The sequence below is a fragment of the Ursus americanus genome, chromosome 15, assembly GCF_024610735.1.
Source record: "Ursus americanus isolate L20-20 chromosome 15, mUrsAme1.1.p, whole genome shotgun sequence".
NCBI classification, from domain to species: Eukaryota; Metazoa; Chordata; class Mammalia; order Carnivora; family Ursidae; genus Ursus; species Ursus americanus.
Genome location: NC_142141.1, coordinates 26,193,978 through 26,221,357, shown reverse-complemented (window position 1 = coordinate 26,221,357; position 27,380 = coordinate 26,193,978). Strand labels below are relative to the sequence as shown.

Sequence of the window (27,380 nt, the reverse complement as noted above, 5' to 3'; positions counted from 1 at the left end):
CTTTTCAGCCCTAAACTCTAAGGACATCAGTTTTTTAAATCAGTTAAAATTTATTTTTATTTTTTTTATAAAAAGTGTGTAACACTGGTACCTACTCTTAAATCAGTTAAAATTTAGACATCAGTTTTTTAATAGCTACCAGAAATGCTCACCAACCTAATGTTTAAATGATAGGGTTTTGGCCTTCCGTTAATCCATGGAAAGGCTACAGTGTTTATAAAATACACGATTGGACTACTTGACAAAATTCCAAGGCCACTGGTTCTACTTTTTCACGTTTTACATTTTAAAATCCATCCATGTATCTTATTTTCCTTTCTTTAAGAACTCAAGCTGATTTGGAAATGTACTGCCATTCTCTTCCCATGACTCGTAGATACTCATTTTTTCCAGCACCGTGCACAAAAGCTGGAGGAAGCATGTTTTCCACTGCAGCTACTCTTCCGTGCAACTCTGCTTTTGCCCCCTCTTGCCTCTGGAATATACCATCTTTCAAACAAGTGGAAAACCTGCCACTCAAAACAAGAGCTGGTAACTTCTGATCTTTATTTCCACTCAAACCAAATTTAGTTCCACTAACAGCCCCACTGCTTTGGGTGAGGCTTGATTTCGTGCCCGGGCATTGGCCATGGCAACTTCAGGTAGATGGAGAGAAGAAAAACAAAGGTCGCAAACTTGGGTGCAGTATTCCACGTGATCCAAAGCCCAAGAAATAATGGTTTAAGGAATACATATCTGAAAACATATTAGCACACTAATTGGAACACATTTTTAAAAATTCATCTTTAACTTAAACAGAAGGTCAGTGGGATCTAGAAACCTAACTATAATCGAATACAATCCTAATTATGATTCTAATGTTTAGAAACCCAGACCTTAGTTTTGAGTTTCATATGAGGGATGTAAAATGTTTATAAAGTTACTATCCCACTGTCTGACCCTTCTAAGCCTTCCGTCAAAATCTCAGGCTTTGCTGCCTAAATTCTTCCACTGTTCCTAGCTTCCGACACTCTTCTTAGTGATGACAAGTGCTTCTCAGAAATAAACAAATGATTCTATTTTTGGTGTAAAAGACAACAACAAAACAAAATGTACAGTATTGAAAGCCAAAGTTGAAAAACAGGAAAATGAAGCCCCCTTGTGGACACAAATACATTTCATCAGCTATGCACCAACATTTCTGGTGGTGCTTGAATACAAAAGTACTCAGTAGAATATATTTCATAGCAAAATGCAAAGGATTCATGGAGCAGGTCTAACCCCAATTCCTAATTCCAGTTTGTCATGAAGGAAATGATTTCCTGCACCACTGAATGACTTTGGAGACCAGCCAGTCACAAGTTCTGTGGCTAATGAAATGTTGTTTAAAGTACTTCAGGAAAGGGGTGCCTGGGTGGCTCAGTCGTTAAGCGTCTGCCTTCGGCTCAGGGCATGATTCTAGAGTCCTGGGATCGAGCCCCACATCAGGCTCATCCATTGGGAGCCTGCTTCTTCCTCTCCCACTCCCCCTGCCTGTGTTCCTTCTCTTGCTGGCTGTCTCTCTCTCTGTGTCAAATACATAAATAAAATCTTTAAAAAAAAAAAAAAGAAAGGAAGGAAGAAAGGAAAAGAAAAAAAAAATAAAGTACTTCAGGAGAAAGAAGTATATCCTATGCTAGGATAGAATGGTTAACATTCAGAATTCTGTCTTTGAACTCCTATCCAGAGTCTGAGATGCTATCAGCTGGTCTACTCCCTAGGCTTCCACTTCCTTTTCCCAAGTAGACTGCAAATAACACTTTTTGCCACTTGCTCCAAGCTCTGATGACAAGTGAGGAGTGTGGGTGGTCATATGGGATAATCTGAAGGTCTTGAGAAAGTTCTATTTGAAAAGTCAAAGACAGCATAGAATCTCAAGCCTATGATAGTTAATTTTATGTGTCAAGTTGACGAGGCCATGGGGTGCCCAGATATTTGGTTAAACATTATTCTGGGTGTTTCTATGAGAATGTTTTTGGATGAGATTAACATTTAAATCAGTTGACTGAGTAAAGCAGAATGACTTTCCCTCACATAAGTAAGGCTCATACAATCAGTTGAATGCCCAAGTAGAAAAAACAAAACTAAACTAAACTAATCCTCCTGTGAGTAAAGAGAATTCTTTTCTCTCTGACTACCTTTGAACTGGGACATCAGCTCTTCTTGTTGACCTTCATACAAGAACCAAACCATTGGCTCTCCTGGGTCTCGTCTCTAGCCTACTGACTGACCCTACAGATCTTGGAACTTGCCCACCTCCATAATCACATAAGCCAATTCCTCATATAAATCCAGGTGTATATATATATGTCTTTACACACACACACACACACACACCAACCCACAACTGAATCGTGGTTTTGCTGCCCAGGAAGACGAGGCTCAGAGAAATTTTGCTTAAATTGAGCAGTTCACGAATCTTGAACTCTGGTCTTCTAACTTTAATCCAGAACTTTTAAGGCAGAGGATGAGATTCTTACCAGATAAATAAATGAATAAACTCAGAAAGAGCCAGAGTCAAACGACCACATCCACTGAAACCGGGAAGTCGCAGCCTGGCCTGGATCCAGGCTCTCCAGGGAAGAAGGTAAGAATAAAGGAAATGGCCCTTGCCCCCAGCAACTCTTCCTTTTTTCTTGAGAGACACACTCTGGAATCAAGGATGGGGGAGGGGTGCGGGCAAACTGCCTGAGCAAGCTCTAGGTTCTTGGCAGAGACTATATTTCCCTAATTTAAAGGGAAAACAGAGACAAAGGCTAGCACATGCACTTTTTCCTCTCACAATTTAATGTTCTGAAGATCTTACATTGACAGGACTATTTCAATATAATAAAGCTATTATTGAGTTGATGGTGCATCTTATAACTAACGGCACCTCAGGACTGAAAGCCAAACCCACAATAGGGCTTCAGTTCCTTTTCAGAAGGAAGCCCAAGAGTTCACGACTTTATTCCTTGGTCTTCCTCTTGCTCAGCCAGCTCCAGCTCTTCTCCCCTATGTGTCCAGATTTTAGGGCCCTCCCCTGGGTCTTTCGCACCACACAGCAAAATGCCCAAATATCCTGCTGAGGTTTCCTGGGTGAACACGTGTGTCAATACAACTGCAGTGAACCTATTCCAGGAAGTCCACGTGAGCAGGAGCAAGACGCATCACGGCTTTGGGGCTTTTTTCTTCCTAATGAAGACAGCCCTCGATCACGTGGCTGCACTGAGAGAGCTTGAAGGCAGTCACGGGTAGTGGGCAAAGCGGCACAGCATGGTGGTGACCCAGTCAGACTTTCCACACCTTCCCTTGGTGCCGCTCTGGGCCTTACCATGAGGACATCAGTAACAGCAGTCGCTCTGTAGGGTTGTGAAAATGACACCACTTCTGGAAGCTGTTCAGTACTGTACTCCGTAAGCACATAATAAATGTCAACTTTTATAACTGTGCTTCGTAATCATTGACACCTACGATCCCTCCCTCGAGCCAACAACGCAACTCTTAGAGCGCTTTGCTGAGAAGGCGTTCAGTAGATAGTAACACCGCAAGACCCTGTGAAAACAGAGGTAGGCCTACTGATGTGACCAGCTGGAACGTCCCATTCCCAGGCGGTCTGGACAACGACTGTGTGGAGTAAACTAAAGATAAAGCGACACATTCCGAAGGTATAAACACCTTTAGCTTTTCACTTAAAATATAGAGGCTGAATAATGAACCAAGCCTTAAAATAACTAAAAGCACTAAAGAGCCTATTCCTAAATCCAATTGTTTTGAGCAAATAAAAACAGATTTTAAAAACCCCAGCCTGTAGGCATGTTTAACAACATAAAATTTTCTAGTTAGATCAGCCCCCAGGGAGCTCTATTCGCGTCCATCTCTTCTGCATCTCTTCTGACTACCCAACCTCCCTGGACTTCTAAAGACTCCATTATTAACTATTTAGTCTTATGAGTGGTATAAACGAGGCTGAAGTTGTCAAAAACTTATGTGGAAGATGTGTCTCTGTCAAATTTCAAAGTAAACGCCTTCAGATTCCCACGCCTGCGCATACCTGATGAATGTGCCCCCTAGAGGCGGAAATGTGCGAGGGGCCAAGGGTTCTTCCAGAAATGCAGCTGGACTAAAAGAAGAAAGAGCCAAGGCAAAAGCCCACTCTCTGAAACATGAGCCAATGTGGGGCAGAAATGGACAGTTTATATTCTCATTTACTCATCCCTTCAACAAATATTTCTTCTTTACTATGTGTCAGTCATTGCCAGAGAGCCTGAAAAGAGGCATGAACAAGTCATCAGGCCCCTGTTCTGTCACTCTGTCCTCAGCCTGTCATTCAGCTGTCATGCAATTTCCTCATCTGTCCGATGAGGGAAATGACAGCACATCTCTCAGTGAGCTATAAGCCTTTAGAGGGATACCTGGTACGTAATAATAGCTAACAATTTTTTTTTGAACATTTACTATTATAATAGCTATAACTCTTCTCCAAGCCAGAATAGCAAATTCATGCCCAATTCCTTAGAAGAAGGGACAGTAAGAAGGAGTGATTTAAGACCAAGAAAATCTACTGAGTGAAAGCTTTGGGATCCTTGAGTGTAAACTGGCACAAATGGGTTCATCAGCATTGACATGGGTAGTGCTGGTGTGGGAGGAAATGGCGCCCTCAGAGCCAGAGGGACTCCTGAGCGTCAAGCCCTTTGTGTGGCCAGTAGAAGCCATGACATTGCTTCAGGGCCCCAAATCAGGACAGGAGCCAAATAGTGGACACCATGTGATAGCCAAAACATGTTTATCTGTGAGTGCCTAAGAAGCACCCCCAGGGGATTCTCAGAAAAAGTGAAGGGTGACGGAAGTTTCCAGAAACAGCAAAATACCATCACATGACAGTACATTGGCTTTTTTATTCTAATACTGGTATAGCCTTGGAGGTTTTCAGTAATAATGCTACCATTTATTGAGTCCCAACAACATGTCAGGAATTGTGAGAGAGTTTTACATCATTTTATCTCTTGCTCCTCACAACTCTCCATTTCCTACCCCCTGGATGAGAGCACACTGAAGGACTAAATAACTTGCCCAAGGTCACACATTCAATACCGGGGAGCTGATTCTCACCTTCCCACCCTAACTGGAAAAGGCGATGCCTCCGGGAATACAGTGTGAATGACACCCACTCAAGAAATACAACAAGACAGTTACTCATTGGGATTCATCAACTCCCAACAGTTACCCAGCAGAATGTCCTGGTAACAGCTAACATTTATTTAAAACCAGTAGGAATATGTTAACCGTACATACATCGTCATATGTCTTACTATTTAACATTAGAAATAATACAAAAAATCAGATTGGTAGCCGTAAAGTTATTATGATAAATGAAAAAGCACGGAGCACTTACCTGCAGGATTTTGTTGGCCGTTATTACTGGACCCTCATCATTTATGGATTCCACAGTTACAAAAAGAGTTCGGGGCAAACTCTGTTTTCCAAGCTCTGAGCTATTTGCAAAGATGGTGAAATTGTCAAGGAGCTCCTCGCTATCATCATGCACGTAGTAAATCAATTCATTTTCCACCTGTAACCACCACCAACGAAAATCACCAACTGACTGAAACATGATTTAAAAACATGAATACGTTTCTATAATCCTAATTTTTATGTCTCTCTAAAACACAGAAGCATGTGTTCATCCTATGAGGTCTGATTCTGGCGCTCAGAGTGGAAATTATGATGGATGGGATAGTTTTTATGAAGTGACGCCACATCTTAGGAATACGTTTAAGGAGGAATGGAGCGATGTAGCACATAGGGTAGGAAAGAGAACGCTGGACTGGTCATCAGGAGACCTGAGTCAAAGGCTATTTCTTCCTTTTTTTTTTTAAGATTTGTATTTATTTATTTGAGAGAGATAGCAAGAGAGATCATGAGCAGGGAGTGAGAAGCAGGCTCCCTGCTGAGCAGAGAGCCTGACATGGGGCTCCATCCCGGGACCCGGGGATCATGACTTGAGCCAAGGCAGATGCTTAACCAACTGAGCCACCCAGGAGCCCCTACAGGCCATTTCTTTTCTTTTTTTTTTTTTTTTTAAGATTTTATTTATTCATTTGACAGAGATAGAGACAGCCAGCTAGAAAGGGAACACAAGCAGGGGGAATGGGAGAGGAAGAAGCAGGCTTCCAGCGGAGGAGCCTGATGTAGGGCTCGATCCCAGAACACTGGGATCATGCCCTGAGCCGAAAGCAGACGCTTAACGACTGAGCCACCCAGGAGCCCCTACAGGCCATTTCTAACACTGCTATAGGTAAGCGACACAATTCCACTGTTCTTTCAAAGGAGCAATATGCAGTAAAATTCAGACGCTACTCATTTCCTTCCAGTGACTAATTTTTGAAGTTGTGGATTACTTCGTTAGACAATTCAGAATGTTAGGTGTAAGCCCTGAAGCTTCCACCGTCTATCCACTTGCTGGATTTCTGTTGTTTGGAGACATCTGGACCAGGGCAACTATTAAGTTTCCCCAGACTTCTCTTTTCCGAACTAAGCATGCATTCTTCCTTTAACTATTCTTTGTATGAGAGACTATACATGCTACCTCCTCATCCTGGTCCTCCCTCAGAACACAATCATTTTCTGGTGCCTCTCTCAGCAGATGCTACCCATAACTAGCTGCCCAACATCTCCTGGGGACAGAACATAATGAAATATATCGAAAAATTTCTATCAAGGCAGATTTCCCTTACTGTAACACCACAAATGCAAACACTCACTTTTATCCCTGTTAGATTTCATTTTCTAAGTTTTATTCTGAAACGGCCATCAAATGAATTAATTATTCCTGTTGGATTTGTAATACCACACATTTGATCAGAATGCCTTTCATGTCTTTAAGGCTCTGATGGAAAATGCTGAAGAGCACAGGATCATAATTAGAGATGAAGAGAATTTTAAAATTAGAAGGAAACTTGGCTTCAGTGAGCCTGTGACCCAAATATAAAATGGCAGACAACTTCTGAAGCCCAACAGGAGTAGCTGAACTTCTAGAAAAGTCTCTGGGGTTGTGTTTGTTTTGATAAAATACTGCCAAAAATTTTAGCAGTTCAACTTTGCCTGTTCCTATAGTGCACTTCCCTTGAGCAAATACTTTTGATCTCTCAGAGGTGTTTCTGACAAGAGTTGAAAAGTTCAGGAAGCGTCTCAAGGGAAAGTTGTGGCCGTTTGTACACAGGTGCTATGAGAATTTCTTTGGAGTTCTGTGGGCAGAGAAGTCCCAGACCATAGGCCTGACCCCAAGTTCTGAAACATGCTGTTTTAAGCTACTTGAAAATAAACACAGAAGATGGCATTGATCCGAATGTGAGAAAATTTGTACCTAAAATGCTTCAGGAACATCGTAGTTAACACAAGTTGCCTCCTCGGTATCTTTCCTGGAGAAATATAGCATTTCTTCAAAGGAGTGGCACTCCCCCAAATTACATGCCATTTAATATGTACTAATGTAAAAGCAAAGAGAAGATTTGGTGGGGGTTTGCCTATTCCTCGACTTCTAACACTAGAAAAATGTCTGTTGACCTGAAATGAAAAGGCAGAACACACTTGTAGAAAATCTTAAAAGTTTGAGAAGTATTCAGTCCCCTGTCACCAATCATGTTCAGGACATACTGTGTCATGCCTCTGCTCGCCTCCCTTCCCCCTTGCCGTCCATCTCCCTCAGGGCTGAAGGGGGTAGAAGGCCCTCCCACGCTGGACCGCCCTAACCTCATTCACAGCTCTCCTCCCACGGCACGCGTCCCAGTCCCACCAAACCCCTTGCCGCTCTCCACACATTTGTTCACTTGCTCTTCCCTCTGCCTGAATGTTCTCCCTCCATGTCCCCCTGGTTCACCCATCCATCGCCCCCTCCAGGTGTTTGCTCAGATGCCACTTCCTCAATGGGACCTCCCCTGAGCACTTGATTTGAAACTGAACACGCACATACACACCACAGATGGCTCCAGCACTTTCCAGCTCCCTTTCCTGCTTGGTTTTTCTCCACAACACTAATTTTCACTCAACATGCCATTTATTTCATTTATTTTATCTGCAGTCTCTCTCTGCCGCTTCTTTCCCCTACCAGGGCATCAGGGCACAGCTTGTTGCTGGCTTTGTTCACTGCTGTATCCCCACTACCTAAAACTGGCATGCCTGACACATGAAAGATACTCAAAAACGATCTGCTGAATGAATGAAGGGCAAACATGGCCATGGGCTCCTCCAAGCCACTAAACACGGTAGCCACCTGTTGTTAGGAGTTAGTGCCACTTTATATGAAAACAACAATGTCTCAAAACCTGGAGACCTTGGAGTCATACAGGAAGAGAAAGTACCAAGGGGTCATCTGGAAGAGCAGGGACACATGACCCTGACTGTGAACAAGGCTACACGATAACATAGACCCTAGAAGGGACACACATACTTGACTTTCAGATGTCAACCAACCATTCTAAAAGCACACTTCTTACAAAGCACCATCAATAATGAATTGACCAAGACAGGACTAAAATTTAGTGCTCAGTCTCTCCCCTAGCGTCCCTGAGGTAAACAGTACTAAATTCAACTTGCACCAGAGCAACTGGTTGTCTTGGATGGTTTGTCCAGCCTTTGAGAAGGAAGCCATGATGAAGAGATGTCTATAGGAAGTCACTAAAGGATCACCTTCCCAGGGTCCCCAGCAGAGAAGCACTGATTTCCAAGGTCGTTTCCAGCCCTCAGGATTCTCTGCTTCTTCACATGGCTCCCTGATGCCTCCTGGTTCAGTCTGACCCTCTTGACATATAATTCAAGACTCTCCCCAGTCTGGCCTCAGTTCTCTCTGCTCCTCCTGAGCCCACCTGCAAGTCTTGTGGGCTATGTCCCAGGCCCCAGAACACATTCACTTCAATGCCTCCATATCCTTGGCCACACTGTTCCCTTTGCTCAGTTGCTTTTTTTTTTTTTTTTCTGTTTCTCCTGTTACCTGCCTGCTCTTTCTTCCTTTCCTCAAGTCTTGCTTAAACGCTACTCCCTCTGTGAAGTCTTCCCTATTCTCTTCAATCAGAGTCAGATGTGCCGACTCTGCCCTTCCTTAGCACCACTGTGAGAATGCTCTGAGAAGCATCGGAAGGGTGTACTTACATGAAGGCTTTTGTGCCTATTTCCCCCCACCCCCAGCATCTCCTGAGGGCAAGGAATATGGCTCCTTATCATGGCAACCTTGCCCAGTAACTTGAAGAGGAAGGGGTTAGCAAATCAATTCAAGTCCGTTGATAAGATGAAATCCTTAGAAGCAAAATAAAGCAGCCCACATGGCTTTGCAGCTAACTGGACAAAGATACCCAGACATGCCAGGTGGTTGCTAATAGCTTCCAACTTGAAGAGTATGTATTCCTAGGAGCTAATGAAGAAGATGGTGGCAAGCTCCTTTCAATACTTAGAAAATAATGGAAATCATTCTTTTATTCTTGATAAGAAAGCCAAGTCTCACAGGAATACCAACCTAGCCCAAAGCAAAGAAACATGATAGCAGCTCTGAGTTGAGTGATTATTTCATGCTGAACACTAGATGAGAAGTTGTGTCCAGCTGCTTGATTGTGGGCCATTGACTGGGCCATTTAGCCATTGATATCACTGTGCTTACACAGGACATGGCACAGTACGCACTCTGTCAGCATCTGTTGACTGAACAATGGAATGAATAAATGAGTAAACCCACTAATGACTAAAGCATGTCTGTGTTAGCTATCTAGATGTAACACTTTGAGTGGGACAGCGACAGTGTGGAGCTCCTCTAGAAATGGGCAGCCAGGATGGCACAGGGGCTAGAACACATGACTTATGAGCCAAAGTGGGAGAACCTAGAGATGTTTAACTTAAAGAAGATAAAATCCAAGGGAACTCGATAACTTTTTCGTTCAAATATTTAAAGAGCTTTCAGGAAAGGAGGTATGACTTGTGCTATGAGCTATCAGAACCAGGACTTTGAAGAAGTGTCTAAGTGGCAGACTTCAGGTCAGTGGAAAGAGCTTTCTTTTTTTTTTTTTTTAAAGATTTTATTTATTTATTTGACAGAGATAGAGACAGCCAGCGAGAAAGGGAACACAAGCAGGGGGAGTGGGAGAGGAAGAAGCAGGCTCATAGCGGAAGAGCCTGATGTGGGGCTCGATCGCATAACGCCAGGATCATGCCCTGAGCTGAAGGCAGACGCTTAACCGCTGTGCCACCCAGGCACCCCCCTGGAAAGAGCTTTCTAACAATTCTGAAGTATTTTTAAACTGGAAGTGCCCATTGCATGAACTAGTGAGTTCTCCATCACTGAATATATTTAAGCAATGGCTAGATGACCTCTTTATGGGGTTACCATGAAAGGGGCTTCTAGCATCTCTTAGGAGGTTAAACTAGATACCCTTTCAAGTCTCATCACCCCTGAGAATCCATTCATCTAAATAATAAATAGGAGTATTTTTCTCTTATCCCACATACCCAAATGTATTAACTGAGAATGATTACCTGTTTCCTGGTAAACTTCATTAGCTTTACTCTTGGAAAATGAGAATTTCCAACATAACCATGTTTCGGTGGTCTGAGTAGAACAAATTCACAGTCAACTCCCTCAAAATATTTGTTGGGAATTTTGAGATAGTCTTCGAGAAGTACTTTGGAACCACCTTCTCGGACTGTGAAATTTTGTACCTCCAGAGGAATCCGCTTAGGGACGATATCCACTAAGATTTCAATTCCATTCACAGCTTGGAAACCAGTCACCACATCCAGTAAAAAACGGTCCTGTTGTTGGTCAGGAGCTGTCTGCACATAAAGAATAGCCCCGTCATCAATATCCTGTTGTGTGAAAATCAGAGGGGACTTGGCATCTGCACCCAAGCTGCCTTCTGGGAAAGATTTCCAGAGGTGTCCGTGCATTGGCGGAATTCTGACGGTGAACGTTGCCTCTGAAGGAATACTATCTTCACGGACAGCCTTGAGTCCGTATATACAGCACACAGACACAAAAAGAAAAACACGTCAATACTCATCAGAGTCAAGACCCTTGATGAACCCAATTGTTCTCTATTAACGTCTACAAATGGCTTAAGTTACTATCGGGGTTGATACAGAGTTTAAGCCTGGGTCTGTTCTGGTGACCACGTCAATATTTGCATTTAGCCGTGGTTGCAAAGAAAAATAATTGTCGACAACATCTGACTAGCTACTAATGCATTAACAAGGCATCATTCACAGCAGCAAGACACCCAGGACTCAGCAAGTTGAGGTGAAAGAAATAAGATGGTATAAGGAGAAGAAATAAAAGATGGTTGAAGAAGCAGAAGTTGAATCACTTAAATTGCAAGACTGTAAAGGAAAGTTTTCTCTTCCATTTTAACTAGCTCAGCGTTTTCAATATAGATTTAATTTATTGATTCAGCAAAATCCACCTCAAAACTCATTGTAACTGAGTTATAGTCACTGAACTACACATGCCCCCTGGTGGTAAAACATAAACTCGCCAAGACCCTAAAAAAGAATCGAGAAATGCTGGTGAGCCCCATATTTCCCTAAGCAAACACATTTAGTAAACTGCTTCTGATTTGAGTTCATTTCTCCTTGATGTTATTGGCTGCATTTAGCAAACAAGGAAACTCCTTTGCAGTCCTGAGGGTAGATTCAGAATAGCCTGTATTTATGGTCAGCTGTCATTAAGTCACAGTTCACAAACCCCGTGCAGGATTACCCTATAACGAACACTCTCTCCTAACTCTGATCAACAGAGCTTTGCCTGCTGGGAATTTCTAAGTAGGAGACCCAGGAAACCTGGTAGCTTCTGGTATAAGGTCTCACCCCTGGCATTCCACTAGCCTGTGCCAATTTTATCCATCAATTTCAGGAAACGAAATGAGGCCACCTTCGGAGCTAAGGAAACTAACTGCATAAGACAGCATCCTCTGCTGTTTTAGGAATCCTTTTCATGTTTAAGTTGCTCTAAATTTTTATGCCCTGCTTCATTACATCACAAATATAACGCAGATCAAATGAAATATTGGCAGTGATTCTATAAAAAATTTAAAAAGTAAAGATCTCTTAATTTACTATAATACATACATCATCTCCTCATTACCTGTTCATTGTACAGTAAACAAACACACATACTTGTGTGCTGGTGTGCACTTGGCTTTACCATAAGGCTTATTATCACTTATATTCCATTTCCAACCATAGGAAAATCAGTAGTGTCAAATCATGAGACTTTCCAGCTTTGCTTTTCAATGGCATTTACATTTAGAAAAAAAGTCATTCTGAATACCACGGAGAAATCAACACAAAAATAGCCTTAGAAATAGATTACTCTGGGAGAGAGAGAATGCTTGGTGGTAGGACAACTACCTACCTGGGGTCTTCCTCTACTCAGTTTTACTGGTTTTCCTTCTTCAACTACAAGGGTCTTGATGAGCAGAATTTGGGTGTGATGTTGGTGGTCTTCTGAGTACACTCGTACATAGATGCTCACGTCTACATGTATCTCTTTAACTTTCACTGTCAGGTTGAACACATCAGAGTTGCCACTGCCATCATGCCTATAAATCACACGTCCTTGTTTCAAGTCATGCTGGGAAAATGAGTGGGACACTGAATGGTTGACCAGCACTCTGCCATGCTTTGGGGGCTGCAGCATGTGGAATTCGATCTCGTGGTCTGTTCTGACATCTTGGTTTGTGGTGACACTGAGGTTAGAGGCTGTGAGGCTGCTGTCCTCTCCTCTTTGTACAACCAGCCCCGTGTTGTTGGCTATCTGGACGTAAGGGTCTGACACACTGACCTCAAGAAGGGATGATGTGTAATGGACACCATCTGTCACAAACAGCACAAAGCGGGCGGAGTCCACACCCCGATGCCGGAAGAGCACTCGCCCCTCCCGCAGGTCATCCTGCCTGAACTGGTAGAGTTTCTGAGTGAGATCACTGGCTCTCACCAAGTCCCCATTTGGGATGCCCCGCCGGGTGTAGAGCAACTGCCCATCATCAAAATCTGAGTCGGGGTCATGGTAACAGAGATCTGCCAGGGTCAGTAGGCGCTGGCCATTCCTCACAACATGAAAGGCCTTATCTACCACACGCACTGGTTTCTCATCATTCTTTAACTCTACAGAAACGGCAACTTGAATTTCTGTGGATAAATGTTCCATGTCGAGATGCCTGACCACTGGGCCTGGTCCTGTGGCGGAGGCCACAAGGAGGAATTTATCCTGCTGGGTCTCCGAGTCATCGTGGACATACATCAGCCGCTCACCCAGTATGTCTTGATCAGTGAACGTGGTGATATTGTCACGACTTCCCAGAGGATCTGCAAAGTCAACCAGCTTCAGTTTCCCATGCTGAGGACTCTTGGTGATTTTATATTGGAAGGTCTGATTGTCCAGCGTTTGAGCAAATAATTCCGATTTCGTAATTAATTTCCCTTCTCCTTCTTTTACAAGTAATCCTCTGTTAGTTACAATAATGCGTGTCTTATCTCCTTCAAAGTTTATTCTGAAAGTATAATCTTTTGATTCTATGTGCTTTGCGGCAATCAGGAACCTAAAGGTATCATGTGTATCTTCCCTGGGCCTCTCCTGTGGCTCATAACTTAGCTTAGAGTCTGCAACGTTTTGTTGGCTGAAGACGGAATTTGTTTTTAGAACTTTATTGCCAACTAGCAATTTTCCTTTCTTAGGTGGGGTCAGTAACTTAAAATGCAGTTCTCTCTGAGTTACGTCCACACCCTCTGTCAGAGCCTGCAAATGTTCAGAGTTTAATACTTGTCTGCTTATTTCACTGACCTCGAGAGGCACATTTTTCAGAAGTATAAACTTTAGCCAGCGTACAGTAATAGGAAACATCAGCTCTTCACTGATTTTTCCTTCTACGTTAACTTTAAATTTAAAGTGATCTGTAACATTTTCTAGCTGTAATTCTTGAAATGTACTATGGTACCGGACCCGACCCCGATCAATGGAACGCTGAGAAAAGGAACTAACTTGTTTCCATTCGCCCCTTGACCCCTGCCGTTGAATCTGGCCAAACTGGGGTGGATGAGTGATAGCATAGCGGGTCTCCATCTCATGGGGTTCACCGTTAACCTCCACTGACAAGTTGCTCTGTGTAATCAGAACCGTGCCACCCTGCTGGACGACTACCCCGGTTCTAACAGCCACTTCAAAGTCCCAAGGAACAGCCATGACCCGTAACACTACCGTATTGCTAACCAGCTCTCCATCGCTTGCTCTCAGAAGGATCCGGGAGTTCCGATGACCTCTGTGCACATAGAAAATGTTGCCATCTCTTAAATCCCCATGTGTAAAACCAGTAATGGCTTTCCCAGGACCATTGGTGTTTTCTAAAAACCCAGCATCTGAATTGAAGTTGCCAAGTACTGAGAAACTAAGACTCAAGGAATCTGTGTCAGGGTCTGACACGTGTATTATATTCGGAGTCAGTCGTTTCTTAGAATTCTCAAACAGGAGAAGCAAGTTTCCTTCGGGGAGCTTAAGGACTGGGGGATCATTTACCAGAAGGACAGTAATGTTAAACACATATGGAACATGTCCTTGCAGATATAATGGCATTTCCTTCTTGCTCTTGGATGAGACTGAAAATGTGAAAAAATCCCTAGGTTCTTCTGAACCATCGTGGACATACCAAACTTTCCCTTGCCCCAAATCTAACATAGTGAAAGCCTCCCCCCTTTCCTGTGCAGGGGTGACATCGATTCGAAGGAACCCATGAAGGGGCATTTCCTCTATGTTAAATAATATTTGAGAAGGATGGATACCCAGATCTTCAGATGCCACAGCCATGTTCATATGCCTTTGTTCCAGTACGGCCCGCCCACCTTCCTGGACCACCAAGTTATTCAGATTCAGGAAATAGCTACTCGCATGGTGAGGAAAAGGCTTGCCCGCCTCAGGGCCGCTAGTGGAAAGGGGACCTTCTGACCGAAGCAGGCTTTCTGTTGTCGCTATGAAAGGGTTCTCATCATCACTACTCTGCAATTTACACCCGGCAGCTACGTCTTTGGACACAAGGGCGTTCTTTAATGCTCTCTTTTCTGAGTTGGCTTCCAAGCCTCTTAAGCACCCTTTGAAAGAGATTCCTCGAGCAGATTTCCTGGGCACAGAGGCAAGTTCTAACTTCTTAACTTCTTCTCCCTTGCGGTTATCAAGACCTCCCACGAAGAGGGGACCTTCTGATACAAATGGTTTGCTTTGCAAAGGCAGCAACGTCCTTTCCCCTTGCTCATCCACCATCAGGTCCAGATACCTTCCAGTGAATTTGAGTTGAATAATGTGCCACTTATTGTCATTAACTAAGCTAAAAGAAGAGAGCTGGGTGTTACTTTTGCTCCTTCCTACATGAGCCTTCAACAGACCATTAACTATTTCCAAAGCAACAAAATTTCCTTCTCTACCTGACTGAAATAAAAGCAAAGCTTGTTGAGTTCCAGTCTGCAAAGCAAATTCCAACAACCCTTCCCTTCGCACCCTCCATTCTGGGAAAGTGACATAGGATCTGGAGCTGAAGAAATTGATAGCTTCACCCTCCCCTGCAAAAAATTCATCATTGCATCCTAGTGACACCTCATAAACCTTCTTAAAACCAGGGTAAGACCTAAGGGATGCGAGGATCTCCCTCTGATTAAATACCACATCCTCCATACATCCACGGAAACTGGGGAGCTCTCCCTCTAGGTAAGGGACGGTAAGTCCGCCATGGCCTGCTATGTAGATTCCATGTTGAAAGTGCAAATTGTGCATCCCACCAGTGATTTGGCCAGTTGTCTCATAATGTTCATCGATAACCAGAGAGATACTGTTTTTAACATAGTACAGTTCCACTGAATGCCAAAGCAGGTCATCCAGACGAAGTCTTTGCTCAGAAAGGAGGACTTGTTCACCTGCACCCAAATTCAGCCTCACCTGAAAGAGAAAGAACCATAATTAATCTGTCTCATCTCATAGTGTTTTATGGAGAACACAGGGCCATCCAAGGAGAGAGAGAGAGAGAGAAACTTGGACCTGAAACCACTTTTCACATGTACGGACTACACAATGAGGTTTAAAAATTTCAGAGTCAGAATATTTCAGGCATGCTGGTAAAATCAGAGGACATCCTAACTTTTCAAATGGCACATGATTTTATTCTAGTAAAATAACAGTAATCAAATGGATAGCTATTTTGTTCTCTTTCTCTCCCACAGTTTTTCCTCCAGTCATTGAAAAGTTACACGTTTTTAAAGATTTAAGAAAATCTTACCCGTATGTTTCCTGATAGAAGTTCTATTATACAGTAGTCATTTTTCCCAGCTGCAAGAAAAAGTAATCCCTGTGGTTTGCTGGTTTGAAATCTTAGTTGAAGAGATAACTCAGATGAAGCTTCTATGATGTTGAGCTCCACATAGCTTTCACCATAAAAAGATGCTAGGGAAAGATTTTTAAAAGGAGTATAAATGAGTAAATTTATTACACAATGACAGTTCCATTTTAGAGTGCCATCTCCCTTCAGGCACTGACCCTGCTGAAGAAAGCTGCCTTGCCCAAGGCCACAGCTGGTTCCTGGGGTAGCCCACAGATCAGATGTGGGGGTACAAAGGCTCAGTGTTCTCTTGCCCCAACTCAAACATCTCTGATGGGTCAGTCTCTCTTCAGAACTCTCGAGAAGGGTGGTCAAGGCTTCTGTTGAAACTGAATTGCAAATCTATTTCTCCATGTACCCAAACCTGCTTCCTTCCCTGTCACAGGGATAATCCCAAGCCACTGGTGGTGAACTGGTGTAAGAGCAGAAGGGAACATATTAGCCAGCTATGAAAGTTCAAGCCATGAAAGATACAGGGCAAATAGTAGCCATGAGGACTATGGAATTGGGTGTCTATTGCTAATTTGAATAAAGCTTTGGAAAAAGATAAGGAAACGCTAGGAGAGATCAGTTGAAAATTACAAGCTAAGTGTGAAAGCAAGAGGGGTTCCGTGGTAGCATATAGAGTCCTCCTTTCCTACAGCAGGAGACCAGTGGAAGGTAAGATACCCACCCAGGAAATAATCGTCAGACTAACCAGCTGAAAATAGAGTTAAAGTCCCATCTATGACAGGCTCGGTCCGACAAAGCTAAGATCCTGGTTGGGAAAGAATAGAACCTTGACATAAGGAACTGGAGACATCTGGGTGGATGCATTCAAATACCTTGGGTCCCTAATTGTCTCTGAACCGTCTTAGCCTGCAGAAGTGGCCTATTCCTCCTTTAAGGCTGGCATGCCCCTTGCTGAAAGAGGATGCAGAGGCTTCTCCCCACAAGCAGCATTTGACCTCTGAAGATAAACTCCCATCTCCCCTCCTGGCCACTAGACCAAAAACAAAACAAAGGTTAAGTCACAACATAACGTGTGTGGGGGCATGCTGCGCTTGACACGGGTGGAAGAGAACTAGACCCTGATGTAGCTGTAGGACCTCTCCAGGGGTCTTCTACCACCTGCAGCTGCCAGAACACACAAACCGCTGAGGGTGCCTGATCAAGGGGGCAAAGCGTCAAGTTGGGGAAGGAAGAATTTATAGATTTGGGAGGACTCTCCAAGGATACAGGATATAACACCCTGGCAAAGACTACCAGAAATGGTGTGAACTCACTGCTACAGTGACTCCTAGATGCACAGAAAATGCAACAACCCGCTGTGAGACAGGACAGAATTACCATGACAGATGGATGAAAGGGATGAAAACGGTTGGTCCAAGATTGAGAATAAATAGACCAGAAGGCACAAGCGAGTGCACAGGATGGTAGCCCAGTGCTCCATCATCGCCATTCTTGCGCCGGCACCTTTCCTCAGGTCACACAGACGTCTGCACAGGCGAATCCCGTGGTACCAGCTGATGGAGAAACAGAACACCTGGGCGTGGTGCACAGATGAGTCAGCTTCATCGTGTGGCTGCGTGATGAAAACAGACTCCAACTGCACCATAGCGCCTCCTAGCGGTAGCCATGAAAAACACTAGTAAGAAAAAATCCTCCCAGTGGATAGAACTTTGGTAGAACACTCAATCATCCACCCTACACACAGAGAAACGTGGACTGAGATTCAAATAAATAAAGGCTGATAGAGAGTGGCAACTGGCCTGGCCAGATGATCAAGAACCTAGGATGCAAAAGACTGAAAGAGTAGGAACAAGGAGGTCTGGGGTTGACGCTTGAAGTGGGAAAACCTGTATACTGCATGTTAATGCCCACCAGAAAACAGCCACACAGAATGTGCATTCGACAACCAGGCAGACAGAGTGACTTGGTCAATTGACCTCAGCCAGCCTCTGGCATCTGCCCCCCCCCCCATGTTGGCACAACAGGGAGCCACGGTGGCAGGGGTGGAGTCTACACAAGCACCCAGGAGTCTGGGCTCCTTCTTACCAAGGCTTCCCTAGCTACTGCTACTGGAATGCCCAACATGCCTCCGACGGGGTCCAACACCAATCCCCAGTATGTTACGATCCCTTGAAGAGAGATCAACTGTCTACGTGGTTTTGAGCTGATCTCAATGAAACCCTTTCTCTTTAGAGTGGCCAGTGATTTGTTTCCAAAAATAAAATAGACACATATTCTGGGCGTATATTTGCCTTTCTTGCCTCCGACTGCACCACTATATGAAGGGCTCATGGAGTGTTTATTCCACTCAGCGGAGGCCAAATAGCATCACAGCAGTCAAAGATACACCCTTTACTCCGAGGAAGGTGTGGTAATGGGCCTAAGGCCATAGGATCACTGGTCCTGCCGTATGTCACCCACGGAAGCTGAGGACCTGACAGAGTGTTGGAACCATCTAACGAAGGTACAGCTGAATCGCCGGCTCAGAAGCAACACTCTATCGGAGTGCGGGTCCCAGACTTTAATGAAAGATCTTTAAACACCTCCTGCTGTGTCTCCAGGAGGTACCATATATGGGTCTGAGAACAAATGTTGACCCCTAAGAACAGGCCTCGGTAAGGCTCCTGCATGATTATCTCCATCTTGGATTCTGCTTCCTGCGGGACCCGATCTGCAATGTCGCCTCCTCTGTTCCTACAACACTCCGCATATTCCTTCCAGCATTCCACCATTCACCATGTTGTACTGAAATCCCCTGCTTATTCATCTATCTCCTGGAATAGTCCATGAGTTTCCTATGATCAGGAACCATCTCTTTGTTTATCTTTCCCTCTCCAATACCTAGCATAGCGCCTGGCCACAGGTGGCATGCTAGGTTCTGTTGGCAGCCCCCTGAGATCCCTTTTAACAAGCTGCTATACCCACCTTCTAGTGTTTCACTGTGTTATCTGGAAATTTCAGTCCCCCTGACCAAAGGGGGACCTATAGACAATGACTGATTGAAACAGACGTATAAAATATGTAGAGCTCTGTGTTGCCATTCATATCCTAGAACTCTCTCTGGGATCAGGCAGAGATTAGGTCAGCTACACCCAGATCTTTGCTTGCTTTCTTCTCTTGCCCTATCCTACTTCCCTCCTTCCTTACAGCTCTCTCCTGGTCCCCTCACTCAGCATTTTACTTGCACAAGAATCCCTGCCTATGCTGCGGTCTTTAGGGAACCCAAGGTCAGATAAGTAGCAAGCAAGCATTTATTGAGCCAAACTACACTAACCTAGGAGACCCTCATTCTATAGTTGAGTAAACTCAGGCCCAGAGAAGGTTAGGGATTTATGTAGGGTCAAAACAGAGCTAAGACAAAAACCCAGTACTCCCCACCTCTGATCCAGTGTTTTCACCAAGATACAAAGCGGATATAGAGACGAATATGATGTCTACAAACTTTCTCAGGTAGCTATAAGCATTCTTCTCCAGTAATAATTAAATTCAGGAAAACAAGAATGTAACAATAAGGTCAGAAAGACGAAACAAGCGTTTACAAACCCACTAGCTATCCTACCGAGTGTATGGTGCTGGCCTTCCGGTTACCAAATCCCCCTCACTCTGATTTTTGACAGACGTAGAGGCTGTATTGTTAAGCTCTCAAAACCAGGAAATGTTTTCTAAATCATAAAACCTACCGCTGAGAATGACTAAGTCATATTATATTTTCCCACAGTTCACCTCCCTGGCACTAAATCCATTCCAGGATCAGCTGATGGCTAGAAATTTCCATTGCCTCAGGGGAAAAACAAGGAAGCAGGTTTAAAACCTCTGGTTTGACAGCCTGAAGCCAGTCGTGTCCTCACTGATCTCCGAAGTGACCTCAATCAACTTTTGTGGCTCCTGATGAGTGCCTCAAAATAACAGCAACGAGCCAATCAAAAACTGGGTCCTAGAAAAAGAAAGGTGATCTTCACCTGCAGCGAAGGAAACAGTGTGATTTCAGTGTTCTGTGGGTAGGGCAAGTCAAGGTGAACAAACATCAGAGCAACTTCCTGGTTTTATGTGCTTTTGTAAAAGGTGAAATGGTTGAATGGAAGCCAAAGTTTGGTAATAAGGTGGGTAAAAGACTTTTCAGGGAAAGTAAACATTTCTATTTGTCTATAATTTCTCCCCGGGGGGTGTGTGGGTGTGTGTGTGATTATTCGATTCATTTTATCTACCTTAGAAATGGTTCCCATTTCTTTTTCCAAACTACATCTTCCTGGGTTTTTTGGTTTTTGTCTGATTTTGGTTTTGCTTGTTTGGGGGTATTTTGGTTTACTATTTATTGAGCCCCTACTACGTGCCAGGTATCAGGAGTTGGAAGCAGGAAGTTGCTGAGACTAAGGAGGCTTGCATCTGTCAGAAGAGAAAGCTGCTCAAAAAGAAGAGTATATCCCATCCAGGCGATAGCACACAGTTGGTACAACAGCCACGTGTTCAAGGCCCCGCTGGGGTATGAAGGAAGGAGCACTGTGCCCATAACAGATTGAAGTGGCCCATCCTCCCTGTACTTATGCTGCCCACAAATATACCAAATAAACCACAAACATGGGGATTCAAAGGTGAATGACACAGACTGCCAATCAAACAGTTAGAGCGGCTCAGCACCTGGGAAACGGAGACCACAACGGAAGCACTCGGCGTGGTCAAGGGGATGGACTGAGGGTGTTTCCGGCAGGCAAGACAATGGCTTCCAGGAAGACCTAGTGAGGGACGGGTGAGAGCAAGAGGAGAGAAACGAAGGGAGAGATAAGAGAGAAAGAGGCCAGTGTCTGTAAGGGGCCAAAGGTCCAGTCTGGCCGAGCACGGTGTGAGGGGGGAGCAACTGGGGTGACGCTCCAGGGCTATGAGGGGTCAGGGGGCACAGGGTCAGAGGGCTGAAAGGCCTTCCCTGAACCGTCAGTTTAAAGTAGCGACTCCTCTCAAGGCTCTTATCGTAAGCGCTAGTTACCTTCTTTATTTATTTCCTGGGTTATTACCCAGCTGCAGTCCCACACCACCCCAAACAGAATGTGAGGACTTGAGGGCAGGAGGCTTGGCTAGTCTTGGTCACTGCTCCGTCCTCAGTGCCTACAACAGTGCCCGGCACATAGGAGGCCCTCAGTAAATGACAACTTTGGAAGCCGAGGTAAGAGTTCAGACTCTATTCGAAGACAGCCATAAAGGGATCAAACAGGACGATGCTGTGCCCAGACTGCAATTCAGATGACTCTGGCGGAAGGGCAGAAAATGGGCTCCAAGGGATGGTAGGGAGTAGGGAAGCAGGCAGGAGGACAAGGGGCTAAGTTCAAGAGATATTTTAAAAGCTGGACTGTCCAGAAGGGAAAGAGAGAGGACGGGGGGCAATCTAGATGAATTTCCAGATTTCTGGCTGGGTATCCACTTCCTGAGAGGGGGACCCTGGGAGGGAAGCTTCGGTGTTGTTCTGCTTTGTTTTGTTGGCACATATATGACAAGAAATTCTCAATGAACATTTGGGGAGCAAATGGCTGACTGACCAACTGGGTCCCATGGGCAGGGACCCACTGACAGGGTTGGGGAGGGGCCTTACAAACCATCTGAAGAAGGGTGCACCTTATTCTGCACACAATGGGGAAGATATGGTTTTTAGCTGGAAGGAGACACATCAGTTCTGGATTTTAAAAACATCGGCCTGGAGATGGTATGAGGGCAAAGCCAGAGTGAGATAGAAACTAATTAGGAAAGTATTCCCAAAAAAGAGATTTCAGAACTGTCTGCTTTCCCTGAAAACAAGAGCTGCCTTTTCATAATATCACACTGTCGACAATTTTATACTGTACCTTTTTATGTATTGCCATTCTTCCAAATATATTCTATAGATGATATAGCATAAGCGTAGAAGCTTATTTAAAAAATAAAATACAATACCACAAAAACAAACTTCTCTGCTAAAGCATTTGCATTATACAAAGTCCTAAGACGAGGTGCTCCGACGAGGGCCAACATTATGAAGCAGCTCTTCCTCACATTGACCCTGTGAGGGGAGTCACTGCGCTTGGAAAGAAAAACCACATTTTTGCCTCACAAATCTGCTCTGAGGAATGTCTGTAGGGTTTTACTGTGGCACTGATGTTGCACGCTTTCTCAAACCGAAGCTGAATATTTATTCAAGAGATAACTAACCATCCAGAACACTCTGCGAAAAGGAAAACTTCTAAGTATGAAATAACTTAGTACAAGCATCTAACATGCCTGAGAGGCCCAACCTCCTTGGTTCACTAAAAGCAAACCCCAACAAGCGAAGCTCTAAGAGTCTCTCCCACAAAACTCAGGTCCACTAACATAGAGCTTGGGAAAGAGAGTCAGCGAGAGAAGAGGTATGGACGGGCAGGTGCTTAGTTGGCCGGGGGGGTAGGGGGGCGGTGACAGGGACCTCTGGCCCCACATCTCTCGGCCAACCGTGTTGCCGGCCCTGTAGGAGGGCAGGGAAGGAGTGGGTAGCAGGCCCGGGGCCACCGTGAAGATGCAGATCTTGGGTTTGCAGGTGAGGCCAGAGCAATCTGGGGCCCTGGAATTCTTCTTGCAGAACAGGACCCACCACATTCTCACTTTTCATTCCTTCCCCAAACATGAGTCTCCATGCCAACCGCTCAGGTTGCAAAAAGAAAACTAGCCCTTGCCCTGCCCTGAGCTCCTCCCAGGGGTTAGTCTCCACCTTATACCTGCTGCATAGGGTCACACAGACAGGGCCCCGCACCACTCCAGGGGTGGGGGTGGCTATTCCTGTAGACTCCATAGCTTCCCGTAGCCCCGCAGCAATGAGGCGGTGAGGCAGTCCTGGCCCCTAGCTGGGTGCTGGCTGAGCGGACAGCTCCCTCTTTACTGACATAGAGCCCGGGTCCTAGCTTGCATGTTCCGCACGTGGCCCTCGTGCAGGGCTATGTTGGTTCCCCCGCCCCCACTTCCTATTGCTGCCGCAACAAATTACCACAAACGTAATGGCGTAATATGACACCCATCTATTGCTTACAGTTCTGGAGACTAGCAGTCCAAACATAGGTCTCACTGAGCTAAAATCAAGGTGTCTGCAGGCCTGCATTTTTTCTGGCAGCTGGAGGGGAGAATCAGTCTCCTGGCCTTTTGCAGCTTCTAGAAAACTGCCCCATTTCTTGCTGGTGGCCCCAGCCAGCAGTCACATCACTCCCACCTCTGCTTCCAACATATCACCTTCTCCTTCTTATAACACTGCGTTTGCTTAGGGCCCACACAGACAATCCGAGGTAATTCCTCATTGCAAAATCCGTAATTGGATCACAGCTATGAAGCCCCTTTTGCCTTGTAAAGCAACATATTCTCTGTTCTGGGCATTAAGATGCAAACTTCCCTGGGGAGCTGTCGCTCTGCCTTCCACAGTCCCCAGGTGCATTCTGTCATTCAGGTGTTCGGATTTGTTGAGCACCTGTCATTTGTAGGTACCGGACTAAGTGCAGGAAATACAGAGGGAAATAAAGCAGGAGCGTTGGGAAAGGCCCAGAAGCAGAGGTTATGAGTTTTGTTTGTGCTTTGTATGGCCTGTGCAGCTCTATTTTTTAAAATATTAAGATATTTTAAATAAAAGAGATTTGCATCAAACACCTGAACTCATCGGCTGATGAGGCCACCCCGGGACCTACCCACTCCTGCAGCACAGCACCCATGAGTGGGGCTGGATGAGCCAGCTCCAGGGGCCACCAAACTGGGTCACCTCCTGCCGCACAAGCTGGTGTCTGGCTGACCATAACACGCTGGCCACAGTGAGTATCTGGGTTCAGACACCACAGCCTCGGGTAGAAACGGCAAGGTGAAAAAAAAGAAAGAAAGAAAGAATCGGCAAAGTGGGGTGCCCAGATATTCACCGTGGAGCCAGAAGAAAATATTATGAATTCACAGGCTGCCTTAATCTAAAAAAATCAGGATTCTTTATTCATCTCTAATTTACAGATTGATGGGTGTCCTGCCTCTGTTGCCCAGGTGAGACCAGCCATGTGTCTCACCGGCTGGGTACGCAAGTCTCCCTGAGGGAGCAGCGGGAACTGTGCAAGACAGAAAGATGGACGCTGATGCCCTCACTCTCTCTCCCGGTCAGGGACACACCACATGCAGTCTGCCTGGACAACCGGCCTTACAACCGTGTTATCTCACTGTAACTAAACAAATCCTCACTAACAGGATCAGTGGTTTTTTAAAATTCCTGCAAATAAGCCATAGATTAAAAATATAGAGAAACAATGCGAGGACCAGTAAATGCACAAGGAATTGGAAGGGCTGGCATTTCTCCTCTTCCTGTTGGAGCTCTTGATCATCGCTGGTACAAGGTCAAAGCGTTAATATTCTAATGAGATCCGATAAGAAGGTAGTCAAAAATTATTGAACTATTGACAACATGAGTCTAGCGCTAAGTACATGTCATACCGTGAGAAAGTAGTTAGTGATAGTAGGATTGATATTTGATTTGCAAAGAGAGGTAAGCGGAGGGATATTCTTACTGAGACAGTATCCGCTTCCCAGACAAAGTGGCTCCCTGCTGTGGCGAGACTCTCCAGGCTGAGGACACATCAGGCCCTCAAGCACTGACAGCAGAGTTCACCTATATTTGACAATTAAATTTCTTCAAAGCACAGCCTGAATCATGCAAGGAAGTCAGAAAGAAACCTAAATCAGATTTCTAGCTACTCAAGAAGATATTCTTCAAAGTGCCCCAAAGTAGCTTTGGTAAGACTGCAGTATCCAATATGTGTGTGGCCATTAGAACCACGGATGAGAAACAGTATATATGTTAAAAGTACAGGAGTCCTCCCTTATCTACGATTTCAGTTACCCGTGGTCAGTCACGGTCCAGAAGCAGATGATCCTCCCTCTGACCTATCTTCAGAAGTTCAATAGCAGCAGCCTAAAGCTATGTCACAACGCCTACATCATCCACCTGGCTCACCTCATCACACAGACATCTCACAGCATCCCAAGAAGGGTGAATGCAGTATAATAAGATATCTCGAGAGAGTGAGACCACATTCATGTAACTTTTCATATAGTATATTTTTTACAATTGTTCTATTTTATTGTGAGTTGTTGTTGATCATGGACTATGCCTAATTTACAAATTAGACTTTATCATAGGTATGTATTATAGGAAAAAACATAGTACATATAGGATTCAGTACTATCCATGATTTCAGGCATCAACTGGGGGTCTTGGAATGTATCTCCTCTGGATAAGGGGGAACTACTGTATATCCTATGGAATTCAAGAAAACTTCCCTATCCATGTTCTGTAACCCTTGATGGCTATCTAATCCATTGGCTCTCAGCCTTATACCCAAGGTAATTGCACAGATGAGGAGGAAAGAGGGTAATGAGTAGAAAAGGAGGGAAATGAGCATTACTGAGCAGTTGTCTGGTGGTAAGGAAATCTTAACACAGTATTTAATCAAGCCTCTCTGAAGAAGTCATTATTTCAAATTTACAGATGCAAAATTAAGACCTAGAGAAGCAAAGTCACTTTCCCAAAGCCACTCTGAGAACATAGGATGGCACTCAGGTTGAAGCCCTAGTCCATCTGACTCCAAAGTTATGGACTTGCCAACACCCTACACTGACCACTGGCTCACTGACTCACCACCCAGTCAGAACCATTCACTGCGCTCCCAGATCTCCCTGTTCTGGAACTGGAACCTTCCCTCTCAAAGCCACATCAAAGCTTCAGACCACAGCCCCAGACCTCCAGTTCTTGACCCAATCCACTCCCGGGCCAGGCAGGAATCAGGAAGGAGGGAAGAAGATGGGAGAAGGAGCTTGGAAGGGCCCACATACAGTAGGGTGGGAGCAGAGCTGGGGGGGGGGGGGTGCGGTCAGACCCTGAGCAACCGGAGTGAGAGTGAAGTGTCCATACTACGGATGCCATCGTGGCTGGAACCTGACTCCGAAGCTCCTCGTGAAATCATCAGGCGGTGTAGGCCCAATGGCACTATTTGTCTATTCTATGCCCAAAATGAAGTAAATAAGCGTTCAGAATTTAATTCGAATCCTACAAAGAGATACAAGGCCGTTGATTCAGAATGCTTTATCTTAAAAAGTCTCAAAGGAAGCCTTTCATTGAACTAAATTAAATTTCAAGAAGCCATGGAGGGCGAGAAGGCCCAAGTGCGGGGCTCATTGTGTAAAAAGTCCCAATAATTATGCTTTTATTAGTAATCCTTGACTTCTGGAACGCGCCATGGGAGTGCAAAGCTTTTCCAGTGAATTAGGTCCAGAAAATGTAAGTGGGCTTGTGGAGGTACTTATAGAACAAAAGGCCAGGCCAGCGACCACAGAATTTCGGGAAAAGTTTAAGGCCCCAAGCGCCAGAGGGTCTGGTACCTCTCACCGGGGCTGCAACGGCTCGGAAGGGAGGGCGGCAGGATTCGTTCGTTCTGCTCCTCCGAGTGCAACCGAGAGTCCAACTCTGAAACCCCCGATCGGCGGCGAGGGCCCCGCGAAGCTCAGGAAGGACCCCCACCCTGGGGCTCCCCCGAACTGGCCGGGCAGGGCCGCGCGAGGCGGGGGCCGCGGGCGGGGGGGAGGCGGGAGTTGGAAGTTTTCCGCGGCGGCGCCCACGCCCCCGCGCAGGGCCGAGCAGTCTCCTCCCCGCCGCCCAGCCCAGGACACCCAGCCCGAGAGCTCGAGTCAGGGTCGCCGCGCGGTTTCCCGGGGCCCCCGGAGTCCGGGGAGGGCCCCCGCCGGCGCCCCCGTCCCTGCGCGCCCACCCTCTGCTAGCGGGCGCGGCGCGGCCAGGGGACGGGACCGGGAGGGGAAGTTAGGCGCGTACCTCCGAGCGCCCTGCGCGCCCCGCAGAGCCCCAGGCAGGCGGCGAACAGGACGAGGCGGCGGGCCCCAAGCCGCCCCATCCCGCCGCGGCGGCCCCGCGGTCGCGCTCACTCCCGGGCGGCGCCCCAGCTACCTGCGCCGGCCCCTCTCCGCCCCGCGGCCGGGGCTCGC

General features: G+C 45.5%; 1 protein-coding gene across 3 annotated transcripts in view; it reads right to left on the bottom strand.

Moving 5' to 3' along the window:
- The window catches only part of LOC123803704 (chondroitin sulfate proteoglycan 4-like), a 63,687-nt gene extending 36,343 nt beyond the window's left edge, over positions 1–27,344 (bottom strand). For 2 of the 3 annotated variants that reach the window (XR_006782949.2, XM_045815360.2), the window contains exons 1-5: positions 27,211–27,344; positions 16,290–16,453; positions 12,389–15,952; positions 10,516–10,983; positions 5,393–5,569 (exon numbers count right to left, since the gene is read on the bottom strand). Coding sequence is in view for 2 of the 3 variants with exons in the window: in XM_045815360.2 (XP_045671316.2) it covers positions 5,393–5,569; positions 10,516–10,983; positions 12,389–15,952; positions 16,290–16,453; positions 27,211–27,289 (4,452 nt within the window). In the remaining variant the exon portion in view is untranslated. The remainder of the gene's footprint in view (positions 1–5,392; positions 5,570–10,515; positions 10,984–12,388; positions 15,953–16,289; positions 16,454–27,210) is intronic. The other variant, XM_045815362.2, reaches the window with a different exon arrangement.
- Between the last annotated feature and the right edge of the window lie 36 nt (positions 27,345–27,380).